At 41.4% G+C, this 17,416-nt stretch overlaps 1 protein-coding gene across 5 annotated transcripts in view; it reads right to left on the minus strand.

Annotated features, from left to right (window-relative positions):
- MRRF (mitochondrial ribosome recycling factor) overlaps positions 1 to 17,416 on the minus strand; it is a 63,526-nt gene that overhangs the window by 20,988 nt on the left and 25,122 nt on the right. For 4 of the 5 annotated variants that reach the window (XM_033237555.1, XM_033237554.1, XM_033237558.1 and 1 more), the window contains one exon: positions 12,164 to 12,255. The exons of the other annotated variant lie outside the window; for it this stretch is intronic. In XM_033237555.1, the coding sequence (XP_033093446.1) occupies positions 12,164 to 12,255 (92 nt within the window). The remainder of the gene's footprint in view (positions 1 to 12,163; positions 12,256 to 17,416) is intronic. 5 annotated transcript variants of the gene reach the window in all.

A 17,416-nucleotide genomic window follows, 5' to 3' on the forward strand; every position in this document is an offset into this window, starting at 1 on the left:
TAGGATTTGAATTTTTGTGATAAATGTATGTTATTTTTGCAATTAAAAAAGATGAAAGTCATCTATCTGATAGGAGTCTAATATCCAGAATATATAAAGAAATCTTGTAACACAAGAACAAACAATCCAATTATAAAATGGGCAAAGGACTTGAATAGACATTTTTCTAAAGAAGATATACAAATGGCCAAAAGCACATGAAAAGATGCTTAGCACCATCAGTCATCAGGAAAACGCAAATCAAAACCATAATAAGATACCACTCCACAGCGTCTATGATGATAATCACAACAAGTGTTGGCAAAGGAATGGAGAAACTGAAATCCTCGTATATTGCTGGTGGGAATTTAAAATGTGCAGTCCTTATGGAAAAGTTTGGAAGTTCCTCAAAAAGTTAAACATGGAGTTACCATATGACCCAGCAATTAACTGGTCATAAACCACTCCTAGGTTTATATCCAAGAGAATTAAAAGCATGTTCACACAAATATCCATAGCAGTGGTATTCATTTAACAGCCCCAAAGTAGAGAAAACTCAAATGTCCATCAACTGAGGAACTGATATATAAAATGTGGTATAGCCATACAATAGAATACTATTTGGCAATAAAAAAGAATGAAGTACTGACACGTAGAAGAACCTTGAAAACATTATGCAAATAGAAAGAAGCCAGTCACAAAAGACCACATATTGTGTGACTTCGTTTACATAAAATGTTTAGAACTAGGAAACCCACAGAGATAGAAAAGTGGATTATTAATAGCCCAGAGCAATCCCTAGGAGAAGGTTCTGGGGGGAAAGTAAGGAGTGCCTGCTGATGGGTAGAGCGTCTTTTTGGAGTGATGATGAAAATTTCCTAAAATTGACTGTGGTTACAACTGGTTGCACACCTCTATGAATATATACTACTAAAAACCATTGAGTTGTACACTTTCAATGGGTGAATTATATTTCAATGAAGGTGACAAAAATGCCATATGCCTATCTAGTTCTCACCATTGAACAATACTTGTATCCTAGGTAGAAAGCCTGATGACAGGCAGCACGCCTCACGGCAGTAGAGACAGACAATACTCCCCCACAACAGTTAATAATCACCATGCAGGCCAGGCATAGTCTTATGCCTATAATCCCAACATTTTGGGAGGCCGAAGCTGGTAGATCACATGAGGCCAGGAGATCAAGAGCAGCCTGGGCAACATGGCAAAACCACGTCTCTACTAAAAATACAAAAAAAAAAAAAAAAAAAATTAGCCGGGTGAGGTGGCGCATATCTGTAGTCCCAGCTACTCAGGAGGCTGAGGCAAGAGGATCGCTTGAACCTGGGAGACGGAGGCTGCAGTGAGACGAGATCATGCCACTGCACTCTAACCCGGGCAACAGAGACTGCATCTCAAAAAGAAAAAAAAAAAAAAAAAATCACCATGCAGAAAAGTTATAGAATACTCAGTAACAATGGCTAACCTGATCATGACAATTTTTTTTTTTTTTTTTTTTTTTTTTTGAGACGGAGTCTCGCTCTGTCGCCCAGGCTGGAGTGCAGTGGCCGGACCTCAGCTCACTGCAAGCTCCGCCTCCTGGGTTTACACCATTCTCCTGCCTCAGCCTCCCGAGTGGCTGGGACTACAGGCGCCTGCCACCTCGCCCGGCTAGTTTTTTGTATTTTTTTTAGTAGAGACGGGGTTTCACCATGTTAGCCAGGATGGTCTCGATCTCCTGACTTCGTGATCCGCCCATCTCGGCCTCCCAAAGTGCTGGGATTACAGGCTTGAGCCACCGCGCCCGGCCACCTGATCATGACAATTTAAAAAATAATATTAACTCTCATTTATTGAATTTCTTTCCTTTCTTCAGTGGTGTCAAACCTATACTGCTCTCTAAAGGTTCTCCCTGTCTACTCCTGTTCTCTTCTCCCCTCTATCCTTCACAGGAGTTTCTCCCAACAAATCTTCACAAAAGTAAATATTCTATGATCCCATTTTCAAGTGAGGAAACCAAGGATCAGAGAGTTGAAACAAGTATCCCAAAAGCACAAAGCTCTTTCTCCTGGTTTTCTTTTTAGAGTTTTAGTGACTGTCACCTTGGCTCCTGCAGCTGTCAACTGCACCTCTCCCTAGCTACACAGCTTCCCCTCTGCATTTACCTCCACCTAGGGACCATCCTGCCCTGCCTCACCCAGCTTGATCTCCCTGGAAAAACTGGGTCATCATTCGTGAGAAACTGCACATCAGCATATGAGGGGCGGGGGGAATAAACACTTGAGAAAGAATTTAGGCTAAGGAACTATAACTCAGGGCTTTTTTACTGTTATCCAGCACACTCCCTGGGCTCAGTGGCATTCTCCTTCCTATCAACTTGGAACCAAGTCTGGGGGAAAGAGCCTAGTCTAGCCATAAAGTTTATCATCCCCAACAATGCCCAGAGGAAAATGATAATGGCAATTATCTGATGATCTTGAAGCTTTAGGAAGCAGTTCAGTGGGCTGAGAGTGCCAAGGAGAGTCAAGGCTTCTTGCCTTTATCAGGAACATAAAGAAATTCTCACGCCATAAGCAGGACTAGTCACTAGATTTTCTTATTTGGGATATACCTTCCAGGAGGTCTTGCTCACACATAACTCATATTCAAAGAACAAACCAAGTGCTTATTAACAATCAAACTACAGTATGTCCGAGCAACTTAAATTCCAAGATACTTCCAACATAATGACTCAACTCCTCCCGTCGGTAAAAATGGAGGAAAAGACAGGGGAAAAAAAGAACATGGGGCTTCAGGAAGGTGGTTAGTGAGGAAGAGAAGAAAGAAGGGCATTAAGGACTAAAAGAGAAATCAGCAAACAGAAATAAAATACTACTTATTGGTTTTACTCCCAAAAAATCAGGAAAAGGACATTTCCAAGAACTCCTTAACCAGGAGGATTAGATAATAACAAATACTCTAAGATAAAGGAATTAAAATTTAAGTACCTATGATATGCCAGGCCTCACACTATGAGCTTCATATATAACATCCTATTACTCTTCAAAACCATAGATACCATTCCCATTTTACAGATGAGACTGAAGCTTCAAAAAATTGAGCAACTTGCCCAAGTTCACTGCAGTGGGCATGACGGTATGCTGCTCAGATCACCCTCCAGGAGAACCTGCTGTGAGGGGCACAGATGCCTGACAACTTCCAGGCCCCACACCTTTGGATCCACTGTGACATTCCTGCTGAGATCACATCAAGGCCACATCCACTGTGCTTCTCCCAGTCAATGACCATGCATGGCAGAGGTACTAGAGCCAGGTTCTTATGCCTAAATGGGGCTGCTGCAGGGGCAATCTTTGCTCAGGAATGCCCCATCAGCCTGGCTGCACTGCAGTGTGAGTCTCCCTCCCCACAACCCTCTTCCTTCCGCCTCTCCACCAGTATCACTTCTGCACTAGGTCTACTCCTGCTCCCTCTCCCCTTTGTCTTTCACAGACATTTCCTGCATATCTAATTCCATCCTGGCATCTGCTTCTCAGAGGACCCAAACTGACATACCCACAGTGACAGAACAGGGATTTGAACCCAGGTCTGTCTAACCCCAAAGCCCATCAATCTCTGTCTAATCACAGAGACAGATTAATTGATCAATAAATTATGTTGCTAAGTCCAACAATCTCAGATCTTACCTTCTGTGACCCCATCACTCCCTCCCTTCTTTGAGATACTTTCTTCACTTGGTTTCCAGGACCCTACACTTTCCTAGTTCTCCTCCTACCTCACTGGACACCTGTTCTCAGTCTTCTTTGCTGGTTCCTCCTCATCTCTCTGACCCCCAAACCTTGAGGTGAAGTGTCCAAGGCTTAGTCCCCAAACCTCTTCTTTTCATTTACCTACATTTACTCTCTAAAGTAATCTCATCTAATTTCGTGGCCTCCCTTACAAGTTCATGATTCCCAAATTTATCTCTCTAGCCCACACCTGTCCTCTGAACTTCAGGTCCATATATCCAACAGCCTACTTGACCTCTCCAATTAGATGTCCAGTAGCACCTGAAAAAAAATATGGACAAAACCTTCTCTTCCACCAGGTGTAGTGGCTCATGTCTGTAATCCCAGCACTTTGGGAGGGTGAAGTGGGCAGATCACTTGAGGTCAGGAATTCGAGACCAGTCTGGCCAACATGGTGAAACCTCATCTCTACTAAAAATCCCAGCCTTCTGAGTAGCTAGGATTACAGGCGCGTGCCACCACGCCTGGGTAATTTTTGTATTTTTTGTAGAGACAGGGTTTCACCATGTTGGCTAGGCTGGTCTCAAACTCTTGACCTCCAGTAATCCGCCCGCCTCGGCCTCTCAAAGTGCTGGGATTACGGGTGTGAGCCACTGCACCTGGCCTTCATCTTCTATTTCTCTTTCCTCACTCACTCTGCTACAGGCACATGAGCCCTCTTGCTGTTCCTTGAACATCCCAGGTAGACTCCTACCTCAGGGACTTTGCACTTTCTGCTTCTTCTGCCTCAGTGCTGGATACAGGCATGGTTTGTTCTTGTACATCCCTCAATTCTCTGCAAGTATCACCTTCCTCTGAACACTTCATGAACATCTACTTAATATTGAACCACCACCATCCCCACCTTCACAGCATCCTTTATTTCCTTTTACTGCCTAATTTTTCTCTACAGAGAGAAAAATATGACCATCCAACACACACAAACTATATGTGTGTGTTGTTAACCATCTTCCCAGTAGATGCTCCATTAAGGACAAAGGCTTTGTCTGGCTTATTCAACTACTTTATCATCAGTGTCTAACACTATGCTTGGCATATAATAGTTACTCAATAAATGTCTGTTGAATAAATTTATGAATGTCCTACAAGTTTTACATTTCAGCATAAAAACTCTTCATAAAAGCAGACAAGTGGTTATCTGAGACCAGAGGAAGAGGATTGAAGACTGACATGCAAAGGGGCAGAGGATAACTTTTTGGGGTGACTGAACTGCTCTATATGTTGATTGGGGTAGTAGTTACAGGGACATATATATCTGTCAAAAGCCATCACATATACTTGAAATGGATTCATTTTATTGTATGCAAGTTATACTTTGATAAAGTTGAATAAAACTAAATAAATACACTATATCCCAGACTGCCCCTTGAACCAAAAAGTGCAGACAAGTTCACTGTGAGATTAGGCATCCTGATGTGAGTTTGTAAATTATGTTCCACATAGTTTGGGTTATTATATAATTAAATTTAAAAACATCAATTGCTATCCTTTGCTACAAAAACGAAGAAGCAAACGCAAAATAAAAACAGAAAGTACTCTCAGAAGTCCACGGATGTAAGAATACAGACTTACAAGTAAAACAAACCCAAGTTTGAATCTCGCTCAACTGTACCTTTACTAGCTAAATGAACCCAAGCAAGTTATCTAACAACTCAGGCTGACTTCGCTCATGCATAAAAAATAGGGAACAGGGCCGGGCGTGGTGGCTCAAGCCTGTAATCCCAGCACTTTGGGAGGCCGAGACGGGCGGATCACAAGGTCAGGAGTTTGAGACCATCCTGGCTAACACGGTGAAACCCCGTCTCTACTAAAAAATACAAAAAGCTAGCCGGGCGAGGTGGCTGGCGCCTGTAGTCCCAGCTACTCGGGAGGCTGAGGCAGGAGAAAGGCGTGAACCCGGGAGGCGGAGCTTGCAGTGAGCCGAGATCCGGCCACTGCACTCCAGCCCGGGCGACAGAGCAAGACTCCGCCTCAAAAAAAAAAAAAAAAGGGAACAGAATGAGTTCAATAATAGAGTATAGAGCCTAGAATACAGTATGCACTCAGTAAATAGTCACTTTCCTTAATATTATTATTGCCCTACAGTGAGCCATGGAAGGCATTAAAATACCAATCGGGTTTCCTAAAAGAGCCACATCAAGTTTGGGTCTAAGTACCAACAGAGGGATCACTTGGGTGTGTTGCAGATGGTTTTCCGGCCCTGAAATGTCCATGTCTCTAAGAAGCACAGTACTATGCAGTGATGTTGCAAACAAGCACTCAATCAAGGGCAACAGCCACAGCATCCCCCACATTCTGCATTCACTTCTTTCCCAAGCACAGTCCCCATGCCACCACTTCCCACTCCCAGCAGAAGAACAGGAAGTAGGCCTTAGAAAATCATTCAGAAATAGTAAAAGAGAAAAAGTTTAAACTAAGATACTTGACATTTGGGAACTGGTTAATGTTAAGTGTAAAATGCCAACAGTACACCTTTAGAAAAAGAGTGAGGAAGAATTCTCACAACAGAGAGCAATCGTACACTGTTAATTTTTTTTTTTTAGTTACAGAACACTATGTATAGTATAATCCTATATCATTAGAAGAAAAATGAAGGAGATACCAGACATATGCTTGACTTTGCATTGGAAAAAATCTGGAAAATCAAGGTACTAAAAGTGGTTCCCGAAGGAGAAAAGGATAGAGACATTTTCTCTTTTTTTTTTCGAGACGGAGTCTCGCTCGGTCGCCCAGGGTAGAGTGCAATGGCATGATCTCAGCTCACTGCAACCTCCACCTCCCGGGTTCAAGTGATTTGCCTCAGTCTCCTGAGTAGCTGGGACTACAGGCGCGCCCTACCACGCCCAGCTAATTTTTGTATTTTTAGTAGACATGTGGATTCATCACGTTGGTCAGGTTGGTCTCAAACTTTTCACCTTGTGATCTCCCTGCCTCAGCCTCCCAAAGTGCTGGGATTACAGGGTATGAGTCACTGTGCTTAGCCTCATTATTAAATATTTTATGTAATTTTATTTAAAACCAACAGAGACACTGATGAAGGAACTGGAAGACAATCAAGGAAAGACGCAACCTTGGTAAGGAATGAGTCAATCATATGTAGTTTTGTTTCCTGGGTGAATTCGTAGTTTCCTTATAGCATTTACTTAAAGCCAGGCATGAACTCAGCAATCTCAAACCAAAGCACCACTATTCTACTTAGTGTGGTTTTCCCATAGATATTTGGTAAAACAATGAGTAAGGGAGTGTATTCTTATTTGTTTATTTGTTTAGGGGCATAATGATGATGTGAATAAGGTGGAGGCAAAAACCTGGCCTGAACAAAATGAACCTCTGATCAAAACTTTTCAGGGCCCCTGATTAAGGAGTGAAAAGATGGATATTCCAGATAAATCTTCTATCAGGAGACAGGAACAGTAAGAAAGGCAGTGACAAAGACCCCAATTCTAATCCTACTCCTGCCACTTACTAGCTATCTGATATTGGGCATCAACTTCTGTGAGCTTCAGGAGTCTCATCAGTCAAATGAGCTTAAAATAGTCTCTTCACCACATAATGTTATAAGAATTTGGGGAGAAATTGTAAAGTGTTCAGCTCAGCACTTCCAGGCATTATACCTCTAGTTTAGGTGGTTGATAAATGGTACCTAAAATGTAATTGCCTGAATTGGAAAAATAGAAGAAACTATTTCAGTATATCTCCATTAACAGGAATGTTCCAAAAAAAACCAATCCAGTTGACTAACTTATCTACATAAAAATCACTGCCAGAGAAGCAAACAAAAGCTATCCACATTGTCAGTAGGAAAAGATACAATCCAGAGCCCCTAAGACTCAATAGTTATTTACCTGAGGAGATAGCCATGATTAAAAAAAAAAAAAAACCTCACATACAGCCACGCAGAGCTGAGTCTCAGAGGCTGTAAAAAGAGGACTTGGTGATAAGGACCACTCAGGCTCCAAGCCTGACCTGTTACTGATTTAGGACTTATCTTCTACCTACTTCCCCAAAAGATCAGAGGCAGATTATAGTTAAGAGTCACATACTCAGTAGACTCATTTAAATAAGAATATGAGAATCAGAGGAATGTAATGAGGGTGAGGTAATAGGTGAGATCTGTTTCAGCTGAAAATAAAATTTAGTTCTGGGTATCCAGAGTTAAGTCAAAAAAGCAAACCTACAGACTATCATTAGGCAGTGGAAGAATCAGAGGAGGCAAATTTTCCTAGAACTAAACTCAAACTTTCATCATCAGAAACTGATCTTAGAGGCTGGGCACGGTGGCTCACACCTGTAATCCCAGCACTTTGGGTGGCCGAAGTGGGTGGATCACTTGAGGTCAGAAGTTCAAGACCAGCCTGGCTAACATGGTGAAACCCCGTTTCTACTAAAAATACAAAAATTAGCCAGGCATTGTGGCGGGCGCCTGTAATCGCAGCTACTTGGGAGGCTGAGGCAGGAGAAATGCTTGAACCCAGCAGGCAGAGGCTGTAGTAAGCCAGGATTGCACCACTGCACTCCAGCCTGGGCAACAGAGTGAGACTCCATCTCAAAAAAAAAAAGAAAAAAGAAACCGATCCTAAGAATGTATGCTTCCTATTTCCCCTACCCCTCAAAGTTCCAACTTAAGATTTGATGTGTTGTTTTCCTCCTCACAGCTTTGTCAATTACCAGCTGTGTGACCCAGAACCAATGCCTCACCTCTCTGAATCTCATTTTCTTCATCCCTAAAAAGGAAAGATGCTCCTATTTGTGAAAGGGGATGATGGAAATAGCATATTTGCTAGCATTAATTGAGTGCTTACTAAGCATCCAAAGCTTCATGTACATTATCTCACTGAAATCTCCCAATAAGCATATATGGCAAGTCCTGCAAATTATCATTTCACAGACAAGCCACCTGAGATTCAGAGAGGCAGAGGCAGGTGCCACTGTCACACAGCTAAAGAGCAGGAAGTGCTGGAACTCAATTTCATGCTTCTGTGACACCAACGCAAAATTTAAACGCAAAATTTAACCATTATACTTTTCTGCTTTCCTGAATATGTAAGGCACCTAACCATTCCTGGCACACAGTAGGTGCTCAACCTGTTAGTTCCCTTCCTCCCTCCTTCCTTTTCTCCTAAAATTATATAACATGTAGAAAATTAAAAGTTTACTGAAGTATGTTTATATAGTTTAAGGAAATCATACCACTTAATTTATTTTCTCTATTAACCTCACCACATCTCTGCTTATCATTATGCACTAACCTATTTTACAAATAAGGAACTAGAAGGCAGCAAACAGTTAGGGCAATGTGCCCAGAGTCATATGGAAGTCACTTCTAAAACCAAATAAAAACCTTGATCCTCTTACTTATAAATCAACCTTTATCCTCTCACATGACACAGCCTCCATAATAAAGAACAGATCATTCATTTTTTTATCTGGAAAACTACCAAAGGTTATAATTCAGTAAGGGGCCTCATGACCCCACTACCTTGTCAAAGGGAAGAAAGTATATAAAAAATGAGGTTTGCAGGAACAGACGGTTTTGGTCCATCAACTTTCTCTTGGATTACACCCATTAACCAAAATAAAATAATGTAAAAAAAAATGTAACAGATCCTCATATCTTTGGAAATTCGAGTTAAACTCACTGATCTGTCAAACTTACATACAATGCACCAACAGTGATCATTTACTCCTGTGGGGCTGCAGAAATGCATGTTGTCAACCAGATCTTTGAAAGAAAAATGTGATACACAACTGGGTCACCTTAAGAAGAATCCAAATCAGCAATGAGCATTTAGTAGCACAAATTCATAGCCCCACAGAATTCTGGAGCTTCAGAAAGGACCTGGCAGGCCACTAAGAACAATCCCTTCATCTGATATGTGAGGAAACCAAGGCTCAGGGAGGTTAAGTGGCTGTCCAAGGTTTCACAAACAGGACAGCAAAAACTAGAAAACAAACCCGCTGACTACTACCTATTACTCTTGTAAATCTTGCTTCTAATGTCCATGTGTACCTTTAGCACTTTCCAGAATTACCTATCTACACAGAAAATACAGGAGAAAGTTAACAGAAAAACTCAGGCTTCAAACCCTGACTGCCATTTACTTGTCAGGTGATCTAGGAAAGTCCCTTAATTTCTCTGAACTTCACGTTTTTCATCTATAAATGTGGGTCCTAGTAATTTCCGCAAGCTGGAGGCAATACAAACAAGGGACCTGGCACACAGCCTGTGAGCTCCATAAAGGCATACATCACGTCTATACATCCCCAGCACAGAGCCTGGCACATATACATTCTCGGAACATTCACTGAGCAAATCAATGAACTTGCCAAACAAACTCGAACTATCTGGTTCAAGCAGGAAGACTTGAACCCAGGTCTATCTGCTTCTTAAACATTAAGTTATATTGTTCCCAATTCACATGATTTCAAAGCAGAGTGTTAATTCAGCCTCACAGAGTACTGAGAGTACAACGGAACAAGACAGCTATTTTCTGGCCATGAGGCAGGAAAAAGTTCAGTGTGGAAAGTTTCTGAACTCCCCGTGTTGGGATTGATTCCTGTTGTTTGAATGGGTATGGGTACATCATGAGGCTTTGGAGTCATCTAAAACTGGGTTTGGGTCCAAGCTGCAGCACAAGTTGTGTGGCTTCCACACAAGCTGTGTGGCCTCAAAGGTATGACTTTACCTCTCCGAGCCTAAATTTCCATACCTAGGAAAAAACCTACTTTACAGGGATTAAAGACAAATGAGGCAATATACGTAAAGGAATACAGGATAATGCGTAGCACAAAAAGACACTCAACTAGTGTTCAACTCCATTTCCCTTTTAGTTATCTGGAAGCTTCGTTCATTAGGTCTTTGTTCAAATGTCCCTTTTTTCATGACCCTCCCTATCCATAATAAAAGCCCCAAATCTCTCTATCCCCTTACTTTGCTTTTTTTACTTCATTATCCTTACTATCATTTGACATTCCATTACGTACTTATTTACTGTGCCTATGCAACTATTAGGGAAGCCCGAGGAAGACAGGGACTTTTTGTTGTTTCTTTTGTTTACTGCTATATTCCAACAACTAAGAAAGTATCTGGTATGTCATTAGTGCTTAATAAATACTTGCTGAAAGACTGAACAAGTTAATTCAACACTTATTTGGGCCTTGTTACATATGAGGCACTGTGTAGGAATAGGGATTTAAATATTTTGCTATGGAATCTGAGAAGATGTGTCTCACCTGGACTGCTGCAGGAGCCTCCTGACTGTTCTCCTTGTGTCCACTTTGTCCCCCTACAGTCCACTTGTTAAACCAGCAGCCAGAGAGACCCTCACATAGTCAACACCAGATCAGGTCACTCCCCTGCTTAAATCCCTCCACTGACTTCCCATCACAATGAGAATAAAGCCCAAACACTCACCAGGACTTACAAAGACTAAACCATCAGCCTCTACTGACTAGTCCAACCTCCTCTCCTACCACCATCTCTCTGCATTTCGCACACATTGGCTTTTTTCTTTCTCAAAAAGGCCAAGGTCTTGTATTTTCTCTTCTTTTTTTAATTTAAAAATGAACATTTTATTTTTATTCACCTAAAACTTTTAAGTTCTAAAAAAAAATTAGCCAGGCGTGGTGGCGGGCACCTGTAGTACCAGCTACTCAGGAGGCTGAGGCAGGAGAATGGTGTGAACCTGGGAGGCGGAGCTTGCAGTAAGCCAAGATCACACCACTGCACTCCAGCCTGTGTGACAGAGTGAGACTCCATCTCAAAAAAAAAAAAAATTTAAGTTCTACATATTTATATAACTAACAATATTCTGTTCTCATGCCTAAAATTCTTCAACTAGCAAGGACTAATGTAAAAAAAAAGCTCTTCAAAGAATATAAGTTAGAGACTACCAGTGTCAAGGTCTTTTCAGACTTGCAGCCTTTGTGCTTGCTGTTCACTCTGCCCAAAATGCTCTCCCCTAGGCTGGTTCTTTCTCATCAGTTAGCTCTCAGCAAAAATGTTACCTCCATAAACAGTCTTCTCAGGCTAAAGGTGCCCCTGCCACCATCATCCTTACCAAGTCACTCTCTATTGGCTCCCACTGCCTTTTCTTGCCTCATAGCATTTCATCATCTGGAATGACTTTATTTATTTGTCCTACCTTCCCAACCAGAATGTAAAGTATGTAAGGACAACAAATTCTCAAGCTTACTGTTGCAAACCTCACATCTAGTACATAACAGGCACTCAATAAGTACTTCTGAATCAGTAAAGTGATCTCAAAAGATGTCTGCCAGGGTGAAAGGTGCAGGCAAGGTATGTTATTGGCCTAATGGTATAGTAGGGTGTTTGCTGGTTTCCTTCTAAGGACAACCACTCCATTTCACTAAAATATGTGAATTTCAGCCAAACTTACTGGGGAATGGGCACCCGAATTAGCGTCCCTTCCACTTCTGGGTTCAGATTCATTCCACTTTCTCTTATAGCCTTGATAGCTGCAGCTGTACACTGAAAACCAGATCAAAAAGTAAACAGAATTAGTAAATAATTATTACCAGATGCAAGCCCTCTGTCGATAACTGGCAACCCATCTTGGCAGAACATGGAAACATTTAGTTCTGTTACCAGTAAGATCAGGAAGTTACATTGGTGTAGAGTGCTTTGATCAAGCTGAATAGCAAACTATGTCCACTCCTGGTACCACTGTACTGCAGGAGGAACAAAAAGAAAGAAGAAAAAATAAAAAGAAAACAGCTCTGCTTCTTTGAAAAGATTTCAATGGTTTGAGGCAACACAGATCAAAACCACAATAAATCCTCAAGGGAGGGGGGCTGGTCTCTGCAAAGACTGGTGTAAAGACAGATGAAAGATTTCATACGTAAAAAAATCCAGTTGACATTTTACACTCAAAATATACCAGTGCCGATTTGGAATGAGTAAATAAATTTAACTCATTCACATCTGCACTCACACCAAACTCACTCATATTTTGGAATGCACAATGAATCACTGCTGGTATATGCTCCCGCAAAGGTAGTGTGGTATACTAGCTTAAAGCATGGGCTTTGGAGTCAGAAAGATCTCAGTTCAAATCCCAGTTCTGGTAACCATGTGACCCTGGGCACATGGTCAACCTCTCTGTACCTATATTTTGTCATCTGAGACCATGTGGCACCTAAACCTCAGAGAGGTAGTGAAATAACATGAGCGATGCATCTTGCTCTGTGCCTGGCACATAGTAATACTCAGGCAAGGGCAGTTATATAAACATATTATATACATTTATTATACAAAGGTAAGAATGCATAAAACCCCCAAACAAGGTGGAGTTGATGTCCTCATGTAGCTAAGGTACTGCTATCTTGCCCAACATCCTTCAGGGGCTTCTCTGAAAGTTTGCTCACTAATGGGCCAGCTGGCACACTGGCACACTCATTTCCCAAAGTGCCTCACCTCACACTCAAGCAACATTATAACTACACCTGGTATGCAATCCTAAAGAATAACAAGAAAGCAGTGTGTAAGAGAGATCCTTTCATTGGCATGACAATGTGGAATTCATGAAAATAAAGCCTCTGACATTTTCAAAAGAATTTTAGGCTTGACCAGAGCCAATCCACATCACTTGGATTCAAAGGCCAATTCCTGCACTTGAGCTCCTCCTAGACTTTCTAATTTAAATGAATGGGGGTTGATACACACCTATTTTACTTTTCTAGGTTCTCTGCCCACAAAACTCATTCATTTCATTTTTATATAACATATTGTGGCCACTACCTAAAATAGTACATTCTTTTTTTTTTTGAGATGGAGTCTCGCTTTGTCGCCCAGGCTGGAGTGCAGTGGCGCGATCTCGGCTCACTGCAAGCTCCGCCTCCCGGGTTCAAGCCATTCTCCTGCCTCAGCCCCCGAGTAGCTGGGACTACAGGCGCACACCACCACGCCCGGCTAATTTTTTTGTATTTTTAGTAGAGTCGGGGTTTCACCGTGTTAGCCAGGATGGTCTCGATCTCCTGACCTCGTGATTCACCCGCCTCGGCCTCCCAAAGTGCCGGGATTACAGGAGTGAGCCACCGCGTCCGGCAGTACATTCTTAAAATAGTACCTCTGGCCACAGATTATCAGAGCTGGAAGGGATCTCTGACATAACCAAGTCTCTTCATTGTGTGAACAGGAACTTGTAGAATAGGGTCACACCCCCAAGAGTAGACATGGTCTTCCCTGACAGCCCAAGAGAGATGGTTTGAGGACCCCCATCCATCAAACTTCCAGTTACTGGCAGAGTTAAGAGGAGATTGAATAGGGATTTAATCCAATGATGCTGCTCTGCCTTTACTTTTTTCTAGATCCCAAGTTCAACGCATTCAATAATTATAACATTAAGGATGTGATTTTTCTTTTTTTTTTTTTTTGAGACAGGGTCTCACTCTGTCACTCAGGCTGGAGTGCAGTGGCATAATCACGGCTCACTGCAGCCTTGACCTCCCAGGCTCAGGTGACCCGCCACCTCAGCCTCCTAAGTAGCTGCGGGAGGGAAAAAAGAAAGAAGAGCTGGGACTACAGGTCCACACCACCACACCTGGATAGTTTTTGTATTTTTTATAGAGATGGGGTCTCACCATGTTGCCCAAGCTGGTCTCAAACTCCTGGGCTCAAGCGATCTGCCCACCTCAGCCTCCCAGAGTGCTGGCATTATAAGCATGACCCACCATGCCTGGCCTGATTTTTTTCTTAAATAGCCAAATTTAATTTGGAATTACGTTTGCAGTATAAAGGTTATAATCAAGGTAATAAAAGAGCTGAATAAAGAAATAAAATCAATTTTTCTGTGCAAAAGAAATGCCATCTTCCTTAAAAAAGAAAAAACAAAAAAAAAAAAAAACACAGATTCTAAAGCTAACAATAAAGAGAGAATCTCCACTATGAAGGGGTAATCCAATCTCAAGTCTTTCGATCCTCTACTATAGCTTCTCATGAATGACTGATAATCATTATTATAATACCCCATCACCACTACCTCCCTTTCACAAGCTGACCCAAGTGTTTCCATACAACCTTCCCCTATAGGCACGAGGGCACTGACTACTGACACCAAGCTGGGCAGGAACTATGCCTCAATATTTACATCTTCCCAGTAAAAGTTAGAGTGCCAGGTACATGGTAAGTGCTCAGTAAAAGCTTATTGATTGAATATATTAGTGATTTGGTTCAGATCTATTAGAAAAACTCATTTCCTTTGCCTCATCTATATAACGGCTCAAAATCTTATTTTATACTTCAACTTTTCTGTTGTCTTTTCATATTCAGAAAAATCGTGATTCAAAGTTTCATTTTACAAAGAAACCTACTGAATTGTACATATTTTTTCCTTTGACATGGTAGGACACAGAACCTCAGGGAATTAGTCATGTTCTCCTATGACATCTGAAAAACTCTTTAGTTCAGACTAAGAGGCACAGGTTCCTATAGACTTTCCATCTCTTACATGTCATCCCTTCAAGGAAAGGATGCTCCACAGTATCACAGGGCAAACAGGTTGCTCTCAAATGATGACATAACTAACTGGTTGTGGCTGCTTGGAGTAGTGTATTGAGAAAGATCACAAATCTCATCTGGGAGTCAGGCAGAGAAGAGTGATGTGATCAATTAGTAGTATCTGCCTTTGTTATTCTAAGCTAATCTGTGCTAAGTAACAGCAACAACAACAAAAATAGGACTTTTGTAGACAGGTGAACAAAAGTCCTTGAGAATTTGGCTTCAAGTCAACTCTGCTAGTGCCATATCAATTACTGGCCTTCCATTTTCTTCATATCCCAATGTAAACTCAAGTCTAAGAAAGTAGACACATAGTCTGTCTTAATAATCAGTGAATTCCCAGCACCTCAAATAGAAACCAATCACTTGTAAGGACTCAAAAAATATGTGCTGAATTAATGAATGAATGGTGAAAGGAGCATAGGCTTTTTCATGTCCAACAGAGATATGTTCAAATCCTGGCTCTGTCACAACAGTGTGAACCTAGTGGAGATACTTTACTTCTTTGAGTCCCAGTTTCCTCATCGATAAAATGAATAAATAATGCCTAATTTTGCAGAGTACCTGTACTGATCACATGGAACAAAACATGACGAAGAGACTAGCGACAAAGGAGACAATCAATACACATTCATTTTCTTCCTTCCACAAGAGCAATAATGGAGCCTGCAGAGTTGTGTGTGGTTTTTTTTATTTTTTATTTTTCTCATTTGCCTTGTTTTATTCAAATCATGCTGTGGTTTTTATTCCCTTCTTTTCTTTCCCATCATTAACTCTAGCTGCAGGCAAGTTTATGGAAGGCAGCAACTATGTGTATCATTTATCAAGCAGGACACATGTTAAACAAATGCAACACAGTTTTCTGTCTTTAATGCATTCAAAACGATTATGCATGTAAATCTGCATCGTGTCACTATAGCATGACACGGAAATGCTGGGGTTTGGAAAGAAAGCCAACTGTATGTGAAACAGAAAGAAATTACATAAACACAGAGAGGATTAGCTCAGCATTTTAAAGCTATGAACCTGGGTACTCTATGGTCAGCTTCTAAGCTGGAGGAAGCAAATTTTTAGTTAGAGCTATTTGCTTAGTATGTACAACAGCTGAGATAAAGGAATTCAAAAGACAATGTAACTCACACTTCCTCATTCTGTCCCTGTAAATGAACCTGTCTACTGATATACTTGTAAGGATTTTTCCAAAACCCATGGAATTCTAACTTGAACAAATGGCAAAGATGTCTGAATTGAAAAATGAAGATATACCCCAACTTCCTAAGAAAAAATTAAGCTGTTAATATCTCCTCCTGCTTCATAAGATGCTCTGGTGGCCAATCAGGTGCTTCTTCTGTGAATGCCATTTGCTATTTAATAAAAGAAGTGGCTGGCTCTGAAAAAGCAATCTGCCTGATGAGGTCTTCAAGCTGTGTAATTAGGAGGCTATTCCCTAAATTGGCCCGCAGTGCCTATGGGATTAGATGAACAAGAAGGAGAGGCCTCAGTGGTTCAGAGGGGACCAGAAAGAGAAAGAGCTGACAGCTCCCTTTTCATCAATTTCTCTGTTCCTCAGTAACACCAGGAATGAGTGCCTCCCTTTTATCAACCTAATAACAGGTATTCATCCATTCAAGGAAAATTTACCAAATGATTCCATGTGCCAGGCACTGTGTTTGGTGTTGGACACATGAGCAAATTATACATTCCTACATTCCAAGTTTACACTCTAGTAAAAGTGAGATGACAAATAAATGCGTACACAAATGTATATTAGTAATAAGTGCAATAAACAAAAAGAATTGTGCTGTATAGGAGAACCTAGTGTGGAGGAATAATTCTGATTGGAGAGGTCAGGAAAGGCTTCTCTAAGAAAGTGACATTTAAGCCATGATCCAACATATAAGTAGCAATTAGTCATGCAACAGTGTTCCATACAATGGGAACAGGATATGCAAAGGCTCTAAGGATGCAAAGGGTTTGGTGTGTTTGAGGAACTGAAAGACCAGTGTGGCTAAAGCATTGCACAAGGATGACAGTGGCACAAGACTGGCAAACTGAAAAGACAGAGGCCAGATCAAGCAAAGCCATCTAGACCACAGTGAGGATTCTGGACTTTTTCTTAAAGATTGCTGGGAGC

This window comes from Trachypithecus francoisi, unplaced genomic scaffold (genome assembly GCF_009764315.1).
Source record: "Trachypithecus francoisi isolate TF-2019V2 unplaced genomic scaffold, Tfra_2.0 Lachesis_group16, whole genome shotgun sequence".
Taxonomy (NCBI): Eukaryota; Metazoa; Chordata; class Mammalia; order Primates; family Cercopithecidae; genus Trachypithecus; species Trachypithecus francoisi.